At 31.6% G+C, this 12,496-nt stretch overlaps 1 protein-coding gene across 2 annotated transcripts in view; it reads left to right on the top strand.

Annotated features, from left to right (window-relative positions):
- The first annotated feature begins 559 nt into the window (after window positions 1-559).
- TINAG (tubulointerstitial nephritis antigen) overlaps window positions 560-12,496 on the top strand; it is a 190,027-nt gene continuing 178,090 nt past the window's right edge. Inside the window, exons 1-3 of one of the 2 annotated variants that reach the window (XM_074310634.1) lie at window positions 560-1,048; window positions 8,156-8,219; window positions 10,345-10,434. In XM_074310634.1, the coding sequence (XP_074166735.1) occupies window positions 718-1,048; window positions 8,156-8,219; window positions 10,345-10,434 (485 nt within the window). In that variant the 5' untranslated portion in view covers window positions 560-717. The remainder of the gene's footprint in view (window positions 1,049-8,155; window positions 8,220-10,344; window positions 10,435-12,496) is intronic. The other variant, XM_074310635.1, reaches the window with a different exon arrangement.

Here is a 12,496-nt window from a genome sequence, read left to right as displayed (position 1 = left end):
CTTTCCTTTACTATGCTGACTATACTGCAGATTTTCCAGTCAGTGCCAAGCATGGGTGCAATTTTGGGGAACTAAGATCCCTCTCATGAAATTTTCAATTACATTAAGTTCTATCTTACCTCTCAAAAATGGTTTTGATAGATAGATTTGGTACAGATGTAAAATGAATTCAGAGTGTGACCAGTCATGATTTTAAAACAATTGTTTATTGATATGACAATCTCATGAGAGTCTGGATTCTAAGTCCCAGGCAAGGAGTGAATAGATTGCCTCATAGCATTTTGAATGGCCCTCTCAGCAATTATCTGAGTCATGGGTATTCTGAGGAAGTCTGATTTAAATTCCAATATTTGGTATCAACCTATGCTTCATGTGCCATTCACAAAATTTATGTATTTTTCTCCTTATGGGAAAGAAGAATTTTAATGTGCTACAAAACATAACAAACGTTTTACTTGAGGAATGACAATGGCCTATTTAAACACTTACTTTTATCTTGATTAAACACTGAAATTTGTGATTAATGTTTAACTACATGAAGTTTATTCAGTTCAAGTAAGAGTCCAGGTTGTTGCTTCCCAGTGAGACATACTGCCAGCCAAGACTGACATACTCAAAGGAATCTAAGGAGTCGTCAGTTGGATCACCATTGTGATAGATATTGGATTAACTTATTACCATAACAGAAGGTGATAGAAGTGATCTGGTGACCAGAGGATGTGGACTTGGCCCAAAATATTAATTTTCTCTTACCTCACAACAGAAATTTGGATGGAAAAGCAATTTGTCTCACGGCAAGGTATGCACCTGCAAGTTTATTCAACTTCGAACTTTACTGATTTGGAAAGGACAAGATTTAAAAGAGCCCTTTATAAGGGTCATTACTGTAGGACTCGTGGTTGTTGTGAAGACAGAAATGATGACTGTGTAACTCATTTCTATGAGGCAAATGCCATGTGTTACTGTGATAAATTTTGTGAAAGGGAAAATTCTGATTGCTGTCCTGATTACAAGTCCTTTTGCCAAGGAGAAAATATATATCAAAAAGGTAGGTACTGGGAAAACAATACATATTTAACTTTAATATATATTTAATATTTAACTTTAGGGCCAAGACCTGAGATTACAGGGATAAGCTGAGTGGCAAATACTAGGACATGCTAGAGTAGACATGGGTGTTTGAAAAAACTAGAAGATAGGAGAAAGAGGGTCAGCTTTAGAATCAAAAAATTTGATGTAAATCTTGCCTCTGACACATAACTATGTGACTATAGGCAAGCCACTTAACCTCTTTGTTCCAAGTGACTTTTTAAGAATTATACTTATAGGGACATTAACTATACTTTCCACAAAGTTATTTTCCTAATTGATGAAATTATAGATCTAGATAAATAAATCAAAAAAGAGAAAAATAAAAGAAGCAAAATAAATAAAGATTAAACTAAACAAGCGAAACATGAGTTAGTGAATAAATAAATCTATTTATGTTATTATTAAATTTTATCTTTAAACAAGTCAGTCTAAATTAAAATTGTCCAGAGATATATTCAAGTTTTTTTTGATGTTAAGTAGTGAGCTTGAATAATTTTTAAATGACACTCAGCTAATGAATGTGTTCTGCTATATTTTTCTCCTCAAATTCCTGGTATTTATGCATAGAATCACATTTGATCTCTGAAAGATCTTGGTGGTCAAGTTCAGCTCTTTGAGAAAGCTGGAGATACAAGGAATCCAAAGTTAGATAGGTATTAAATATCAGAAGTATCTTGGTCCTCTAACTCAAGAGTCAGTGTTCTTTCTATAAAACCATTTGTTTCTCCAATGATGCCATTGTTAACTAAGGGAGTCATACAATGTTTAAAGTGATTCATTTTAAAAAAATCATTTAATCAGTCATTTTGATGTTGTGTGAATAAAACCCTCGACATGAATAAGAACCACATGGAAATATTGGTAGTAAAAATGGCATTTCTTCCTGAAATAAATTTATTTAGCTTTCTAATGATTTAAGTATTCTTAGGTAAGTCATTTACTTCTTGGGTCTTCAGGTTCTTGTCATCTACAAAGAGGATGTAAGACCAGTTAAGTTATAAGTATCCTGCAAACTCAAATTCTTTGATTCTCTTATTTTGGGATCATCTCATTCTTTTTACTTTTTATGACCAATACCTCTTAATAGTGTATAAAATGTAAAACACAACATTTTATACTTTATGGTAAAGTTCTCCAATTAGAGTTTAATTAGTTGAAACAGATTCATAATCATAGCAGTTCAAAATCCATTATGTCCCTGAAATATTAAATTACTTCACATTTTTTAGATCTCAGTTATCCCATCTATCAAGAGAAGGGCTTGAAATCAATTATCTGAAATGTTTTTTTTTTCCTTATTGAAAGATAAAAATCCTAAAACTAATGTTACAATTTGTTCTATTTGCTTAAATTAATGGGACTAGAGTAGTTTTAATTGCTCTACATAGCCATCCTTATACACTGGTATTTGTAATAGCATGTAAACATTTTAAAAATCTAGATACTTTCCTTTGGAATATTTTATCTTGGCTCAGAGCAAATGGTGACACCTATTGGTGAAGATTACATTATTTTTAAAATTATTATTATTTTTTGTTTTTATTTTTCATTTCAAATATGTCTTTCTCCATTTTCTACAAAAAGAACTATTTTATATAGTAATGAAGAAAATAAAACCAATTCATGAAAATTAAATAATATATCAATTAAGTCTGAATTATGCAATGTTCCATACAGGTAGTCTATGTAGTATAATAGAGAGTATGCTGGTTTGATGGTTAAAAAGACAGAAGTTCAATAATCAACTTTGAGAGTTACCAAATGTGTAAACATGCACAAGTCATTTAACTAACACTTTTCAGCCTCAGTTTTCTCTTTTGTAAAATAGAATTGGCTTAAATGAGTTTCTAAAGTTCTATCTACTTCTAAATCTATGATCCTATGATTCCCTCATTTCTGGATATATCCTCCCCACTCTTTGGGATCAGGTTTGGACTTTATAATTGCACTGTAGTTTTGGTTTTGTTATTGTTATTCTTGTCACTATGAATATTGTTTTCCTGAATCCTTTTAATTTACATTGCATCATTTTATATTTCCCTCAAAGTTTTTCTATAGCCTTCCTATTTTTATGAGAAATAGAATGGTGTAGTTGGTAGAAAACAGGTCTCTGAGTTAGTAAAACCTGTGTTCCAGTCCTGACTGTCTCATAGTAGCTGTGTGATCTTGGTCATACACACCCTTAACTTCTGCATGCTCTAGGAAACTCTTTTAAAATAGAAGTTTCAGAGAAGGTAACCTATAGAAGTAGAGGGGAAACTCCTTGTCTATGAGTTCTCTATGCCAATAAAATTACAAAATAATAAGTCAGTTTCAAATACTTTCCCTATGTCTTGACCCATCACAGAAAAATTGAAGACAGATCAAGAAAATGGTCAATTATCATTGTATTGTTCCCTCTAAAATTAATGGGAATGTGTGATGCTCTTTAGGCTCATCGTACCTTGAATGTCACCTTCAAACTTGGTGCTCCATTAGCAATAACCTTGGGGAAAACATTTAGCGTCATATATTCTTCAAAAATCAAAACTATCATTTATCTCCCTAATAAAGTCATCTTGCCTGTGGAACAGAAGACTTTATATTTTCCTATGACAAATCAAGATGTAGGGCAAAGTTAGTCTTTCTCTATGTAGCACCCACTCTAACCAGGCCTTCCTAAGAGTCTGATTCCTGATGATCTGCATATACATATTGGGTTAGATCAACCAGATGATTTGGTGGGTCTATTTTGTCACAGGGCCCATTTAATTCTATCTTTAGGTGTTTAAAAATTAAGGTTGTCCAATCTGGTTACATCTAATGGACAATAAAATTGTTAGTACAATACTAATTATGTTTATTGCCAGCATTGTGATTTTCATTATTTACAGTTTTATTTATACTGATGTTTAAAAATATGTTGAAGGCTCAAGTGCTTATGATAGATTGAAATATGTTTGAATTCCTCAATAAATGTTGTGCGAATCACTGAAACAATACAAAATGAGCTGAGTTGCAATTCAGAGGACCTGTACCTCAATCCTCCTTTTACCAACTGCAAGTGCATGTGCACATGTGCAAGTCATTTGAATTTTTCAGGGCTTAGTTTCTTTATCTGTAGAAGGAAGAGGGGAAAATAGATGGCTTGTGAAATCCCTTCCTGTTATGGATCTATGACCTTATTTGAAATTATCAACTCATTCCAGAAGGCAGAAAAATTTTGTATTCTTTATTTGCACCTAAACTGAATAATCTGAATCTTATATAACTATTTTTTTCATCCTAGAAATAGCACATTTGATAATTTTATTTTATATCAAAACATTTATATTGGACTATTATTGCTTGCTTGATGATGATAATGATGATGATGCTACTGATCAAGATGTATGTCTAGAGTTATATCCTGATGAAGAAATCAGCTCAGTAATTTCATTTTTAAAAGAATGCACAGTTACATTTATTTAAAGAGCCCAAAGTTATTTTTATTAATACTTTATCCATACAAAGACACTTTCTCCCAAGTTGCCATAACTAGATTTATGGCACACGAATTTTATTTATAGGCATTTCTCAATTTTAGCTATATGGTAGTAACCCATTTCCTTCACTTTTTTTTTCCTGAGGCAATTGGGATCAAATGACTTGTCCAGGGTCACCCAGCTAGGAAGCATTAAGTGTCTGAGATCACTTCCTAACTTCAGGACTGGTACTCTATCCACTGCATCATCCTGCTGTTCTGTTTTCTTCACTTCTTTACCCTGAATTTTTTTTTCCTTCTAATCATCTAGTTATGAATTCAGTCTTAAAAACAGAGATGTCTGAAGTCACTACATTCAATCTGTAGACAAGAAAATGTTATCTTTTTTGTATTTGGTGATAGTCTTGGCTATTTAGATGACTTCAAATGTCAAATATAGAGCTGCAAATGAAACCATTTGAAAAGCAAAATTTAGGAGCAATGGCAGACTCATATTATCAGAACTTTAGGAGAAAGTCTACAGTCTCATATTTCCCCCATTCCACTTAGGGTTCAATCTATTCCTTTCAAACATCTGCTTGACTTATTGTGGTATATTTTAAGCTGTAGAAATTCTCTTCAGTTTTCTGTAACCATTTTTTAAAGTCCTTTGACAAGAACTGATGGTTTTGTCTACATGCATAATTGATTTGACAAATGTGACAAGTCCATAACCTCATGATTTGTAGTACAAGTGGATATAACTTGAACAATTCATCAAGCAGCAAGGAATGATAGAGAAAAAAAATCTAGAAAACCATTTTTTTTTCTTCTTTTAAGTGGGAAAAGTTTCCATTCAACATAATTAAAATGTATAATCCAGTTATACAATACTTGGATATTTAACTCATGATGAAATACAATTGATAGGACGAGAAATAAACAAAACTTTACACCATTAGTCCTCCAAAAAACCCAGGATATTTTGGGCAAAATTGTTCCTAATGTTTTGAAATGTAGCTTCTAATCTGTCTTCGCTTCTTCTTTCTTCCTTTTTTCTTTCCTCCTTTGTGTTTTCTTTCTTTCTTAATATATATAAGAAAGTATAAAATATATGGATATTTATAGACTTCTCATTTCCTTTTGTGTGAGATCTTTCCTGATTATCCCATTTTCCTCTTAGGTTATATCTACATTATATATCTATATATAGATATCTATATCTATAATATATATTTGTGTTAACCATTCTTAAGTCAGAATAAAATTATTATATGCCTGACATTATACTAGGTACTAGGAACACAAGTATGAAGAATTAAATATCTGCACAGACAATCAACTTACATTCTAATGGAGAAAACAATAATTATATATTAAATGTATGCTTGTTGTTCAATCGACTCCTGACATGTCCAGCTTGACTCCTCATGACCCATATTGTCTATAGGGTTTTCTTGTCAGATACTGGGGTGGTGTGCCATTTCCTTCTCTAGGAAAGTAAACAGAAGAAAAGTGACTTGGCCAGTAAATGTCTGAGGCTGGGTCTGAATTCAGGTCTTTTTGACTTCAGGTCTGATTTATCTATGAAGCCACCTAGATATTTCATTAAAATGTATAAAAAATAGACTTACATGAAATAATAAAGGGCATAATGAGCAGAACCAAGAAAATATTGTATAGAATAATATTAATATTGTTTAAAGAACAACTTTGAGTGAATAAGTAATTTTGTTGATTTTACATATATATATATATATCCAAATTACCTATAAGGGACATATGAAGGAAAACATTATGTGCATCCAGAGAAAGAACTGATACATAAAAGTCATGTATATAGTATCTTCATAAACATGCATATGCACACAAATATATATGTATTATGTATGTGTGTGTGTGTGTGTGTATATATATATATGTATATATATATATATATACATTATACATGTATTTCCATCTGGTAACCATCTTGGGGAAGTTTGGGGAAGAAGAAAGGAAAAAAAATTAATTAGTAACTTTAATATATATTTAAAAAGAATAATAAGCTGTGCAAGTTGATTTAAAGCTTTATGTACAAGCATCTTTCTTTATTCTGTGATATGAAAATGCTTGTTTTATTTCTTAAGTTCAGAATAAAATAAATAAAAATTTAAAAATCTATGAAACACAATTATAAAGTAATTATACATGTACATCTATATATCTACCACCTATATTATCTATTTATATACAAAAACTAGTTCAGTATAAGTTATATGTGGCTTTATATGCACTTGATACTATTCATGTTAGTGTATAAACTTTCTCAGGGTAGAAACTGGTTTACTTTTACCTTTGAATCCTCAATGACTAGCATACATCTAAGTACATAATAAGTCTTTAATAAATACTTTCAGGATTATATGGCTACAGAAATACCAATATATTTTAGAAATGGATTACCTGAAAAGAAGGCGACTATTGAAAGAGGATATTTACAAGATATTCTTCTTGAAAAAAAATAAAACATGTATTAATTAGTTAAATCTTAATGATCTACACGTTGTAGTCAATATTTGAGTCAATGAGTTTTTGTTGCTAATTAGAATTACTTGGGATCTATAAATCAAACACTTTTATCATAGATAGATATACCCTCCAGTATTTATTCAATATAGAGAACATAGCTGAGAAGCTATTATGTCAAAAATAGGCCCTGGTTTTTAGAATAATAGCATAGGCATAAGCTGAATTTGTGAGCACTGTAAACCTTAACATGAATGATGACATGGATGGTCAATTTAGTTAGTTGTGCAGTGACATTTTCCAGATATCTTATTGATATTATATAGAATATTGTATAGAATTAAACTAAAAAGAGCAAAGGCTCATATACATATATGAGCCTTTGCTCTTTTTAGTTCATGTATTTGGGCTGGATTGTCAACCAATTTCAGCTGACAATCTGAGAACATTTTTGTTATAATAAGTTGAAATTTGATTTTTCAAAATGGATGTAGATAGAAGCTGCATTTTTTTTTTCTTCACAAAATTTTCTTCTGAGAGAAATCTCAGAGAGAATTTTTATTTTTCATCCTTATATTATAATGTGAATTAGCCATCACAATTTTATATTTTAGCCAGACATTATATACTGTCTTGTGCATGGAACGACTAGTTATGCCTATTTATAAAGATTGCTTAGGTTTTTATAATTTTTTAGGGAAGAAATATTAGCATTTTATTAAATTCTATTTTTTCACTCAATATTTTTGAATGAGAGTAGTTCATGATTAACTCATGTGATAATATATATATATATATATATATATATATATATATATATATATATATATGTATGTATACACACACACAAACACACACACACACACACACCACACACACACACACACACACACACATATATATATATACATATATATATATATATATGTATATATATATATATATACAGAGAGAGAGAGAGAGAGAATTTTAAACTAGAAATCCCCTTTGTCAAATTGGCACCAAATAATTTTGTACATTTTATAAAACCAATTAAAATTACAGCATGCTTATTTCAATGTATTTAAAAATAATTTAGCATTTTTTTCATTCATTTGTATATTATGTTGGCAGGTTGCTTCAGAGATCATCAATATTATGGGGAAGGAGCTGTAATTAAAGAAAACTGCAATAACTGGTAATAACTCTAAGAGACTAAAAAGTAAATTTCTCTTTGCGATGATTTTCTTTCTTTTTTTTTTTTTCTTTTCCCCTGTCAATAATATGATTATTTGTGAAGCTATTCTTTATTTAAACATTTAGAGAGGGAAAATGCCAGAAGTGATTTTTTAAAACTTTTTTAAAAAGTAACATAACTTTATATCTTCCCTCCCAAGCTTCTTTGATTTTCATGAATATTATCAATCCAAATACAGATACATTGTATTTTAAAAATCACTATTTAGGGTTCTTAGTCTTTAAAAAGCAAACAAATGCACTTAATTTTTCTATGAAAAAGGTTTGAAATACAATAAAAAACAATTATTACTCTTATATTACATATTAGGAAACGTATGGGTCAACTGTTGGTTCCTAAACTTAACAATAGGCTTAAGAAATTCTCTCATAAAATTGATTGACTTTCAGTGTCACTGCAGATATATACTAATTCATTCTATATTAATTTAGACTCTTACTAGGCATCTAAAATCTATATATTTGGATATATTGGCACCAACTTCAATTGTACAATTTTTAAAGTGAGCGTTTCCACCTTGGAAATTGGCAAATACTACAAATAAAGGCTTGATTTATTGCTTCATTGATTTTGTAGATTTAACAAAGCATTGCAGAAAATGTTAATATGTAGATTAACCTTAAGAATGTATCATGCATATGTCAGTCCCCTCTCCATCTCCCTACCACCAGTGAAATTTAATTATTAAATATTTACATCCACATCCCTTTATGCCTTGCATGGTATGATAATTAGGGGAGATGCAAAGATAGATAAACCAAGGTGCTTGTCCTTTGGTAGCTTACAATCTTCTAAGAGGAATAAGACAATTACAAAAATGACTATAATAATAACATAATAAAACAATAACTTTCATAAGGTTATAACATTATAAAGAAGGCACAAATAAAGGGTTATTAAAATTCAAAGGAGAGAGAGTTCATTTCTGCTTGGAAAGATTATGGGTGATCTCAGGGAGGAAGTAGCCTTTGAGCTGGGTTTTGATGTACTGCTAGAATTTCTCTGCAGAATTGTGGAAAAAGACATATAAAGCTTAGAGAATGATAGGGGCATCAGTGCACTGAAAAATGTTTACCAACCAACTCTCCAAAATATATGTGACAGAGACTTTTAAGTTTTATCTGAATTATTTACAATTTCTTCATCTAGACAAGCAATAAATCAAGCCCACATTTGTAGCATTTATCTCATTTCCAATGTGTCAACGATCATAATGAAAATTTAACAATTGGCTCTCTGAAGCCAGTAAGAGCTTGCTCCAGCACATAACTAAATATAAAGCAAACAATGGGAGTAGAGATATTCTGTAAAATCCCATACAGAACAATGCCACAAAAATTTAAGTGCTTAATATGCTTCAGGCACTGTTCTAAGCACCTTTAAAAACAACAACTACCACTTTAAATATAACAAAATATATCATTTGATCTTAACAAAGTCCCTAAAAGGTAGATACTAGTATGATCCCAAGTGGTGTTAATATATTGAGTGTGTATATGCGTGAGTGTGTGAGAGAGAGATGATCTTTGAGTACAATTTTTATAGAGAGGTGGAAGATGAATGAAAGCCATGTTGTATAGAATTGGTATTTGTACTGAGGAATTTGGAATAGTAAATCTATTTTTTTTCCTTTCTAAAAGTATGAGTATAGAATAAAGGAAAATAAGTTGTATGGTGGTTCAAGAAAATACCATGGATGAGGGTGGTAGCATCAGAATGAGTGACCTGAGGGTACTTAAAGATGAACGTAAAAGAGCTGGTGCCAAGGAGGCATTACAAATAATGAAAACAGCATATATATTTTTCTCAGTTTCTAACCTTTCCCTAAAGTCAGATGAAGTAGTAATACTAGAGTAAAAAAAATAAAAGAGTAATTCAGGCATATTGAATGGCACATTTTATTATAGGCATTTAAATTTGGGCATTTTCAGTAAGAAGCCAGCAAAGTACTAGAAATCAATCTAGGACATGCATTTTTGTAATATTAAGGCATAATTTTTTGCCACTTACTTTGAAATGTGCTTGTTGTGTCTAGTCTTTATTTGTATTTTTTGTATCTTTTCAGCACATGCTCAGAACAGCAGTGGCAATGTTCCCAGCATGAATGCCTTGTTCGTCCAGAATTAATTAAAAACATCAACACTCAAGATCATGGGTGAGGAAAGAATCTTTCTTTTATATGTTTTCCATGACATAATTGAATTTCAGCAATTGCTGTTTACTTGGTGGTTTCCAAATAATTCCAGTTTTTTGCTTTCAAAATGAACATTTTTGAAATAGGACCAAAAACAACAAACAAAAGAGAAAAATTGAAAAGTTGATAAGAGAGTATAAAGTATATGCTGTACAAAAGAAGGAAGTGAATGACTAGAAATTAAAGATTATTGCATATAAATAAGGTATAAAAGGGAAAATCAATTGCAATATATAAGGCAAAATCCAACTTGAGTCTTAAACAAAAAAGTCTGAAGTGAGATAGGAATACATTAAAGTTCTGGCCCTTATTCTGTTCTAAAATAACTTTGACTTAGGGGAAATTATTTATATATTATATATATTAGGGTTAAGCCTACTAAATTGTGAAGAGGTCTAAGCTTCTTTGTGATGTCTAAACCTCTTACACTTACCTTCCTCACTTTCCTCTCTCTCCATCAGCCTCCACTTCCTACCCTTCCCACCACCCTCCTAACACAGAGACAAACACATACACAAACATACACATACATACATATTTATAATGCAGCTATTATACCTATTTTGGTCTAGACTCTCTCAAATAATGCCTCCCAAGCACCTACTTTTTCTTCCTATATAAAGTAATGTATCTTCTACATCTTGGTGACATGAAAATAGCCCTTTTGTTCATTCAAATCACTGAGGTGACTTAATATTAGTTAAGCCTGTTAAACTGGCTAGTATTATGATTTACTGATTTTATGTCATAATTGAAATTATATTTATAGCCATAGCTAGACAATAAATTCAGTGTATGACTGCTGATCTGGACCCACAGGTGATCTATAAAATTATGGGGATTATTCACTTCAATAAGAATTTCTTATGTGCTAAACAAGTGAGAAGATCTCTGTCTTCTAAGGAGCTTACTTGGAAAAAAATTGATCTCTTATGTCATTTACAAATTCTAAAATCCCATGATTTATCCATTTTTACTTTATAACTTCTTAGTATGGTGTAGTCTACACATCATTTAAGTTGTCTTGATTTAAAAAAAATCAAAATATTGTTAAATATGATAATTGACATGATTGATTTTTATGACATAGGTCATACATCATAGTGAATACAGAATTTTGAATTCAAGACAGAATGGTGTATGCATGAATGCATGTGAATGTATGTGTGTGTGTGTGTGTGTGTATGAGTGAAAGAGGGAGTGAGAGAAAAGGGAGGGAAAATGAGTTAGATTATAATCAATACTGGAATATAGCTTATTAGAGCTCATTGAACAGTGATGTGATCAAAGCCACACTTAAGAAAAATCACCTTGCAACACAATAAATCCAATTAATTTCCTTATAAGAATAAGGACCAGGCCTCTTGAGTTTTGTTTAGACAGCTAGAGGAGCAAACAATGCCTACCATCAAAAATTGTCATTTTTCTGTATTAAAGTCTTCCTTAAATATTAGCTATGTGACCTTGGGCAAGTTACTTAAATGTATTGCCTCAATTTCCTCATTTGTAAAATGAGCTGAAGAAGAAAATGGCAAACAAATTCTACCTCCAGGAGCCAAGATGGTGTAGTAAGCAGCTAAACATTGTATTCCTCTCATGTTCATCTCCTGGGCAATCATAAAATAGCACCCCAAGACAGGATCTGGAGCAACAAAACCATTAAGGAGACAGGGAAAACAATCTTTTAGCCCAGGAAAGTTGAAGATTTTGCAGGAGGAGTTCTCACTTGGAGAAAGGGAGAGGTGCAATTCAATACAGGAAGCTTCACAGCAAGCCAGCAGGAAGCCCTACCTCAGTAAATCAACAGGAGATTTTGATCTCCAGTGTGGTGAAGCAGATGGAATACCAACACCAAGACCCCACCTTTCCCACACCACTCCTTGGCAAAATCAGGGAAGCCAACAAACCCCATTTCTAGGAATCACCATGTACTTCAGTGTAGCCCTGGGTAAATAGACATCCTCCTGCAGCCAGACTCCCATGTACCTCAGCATAGTCCCATGCAAACAGGCATCGTCCAGTG

Source organism: Sminthopsis crassicaudata, chromosome 4 (genome assembly GCF_048593235.1).
Source record: "Sminthopsis crassicaudata isolate SCR6 chromosome 4, ASM4859323v1, whole genome shotgun sequence".
Lineage (NCBI taxonomy): Eukaryota > Metazoa > Chordata > Mammalia > Dasyuromorphia > Dasyuridae > Sminthopsis > Sminthopsis crassicaudata.
Note: the sequence above shows the minus strand (reverse complement) of the source record. Positions and strands in the feature narration are given on the sequence as shown.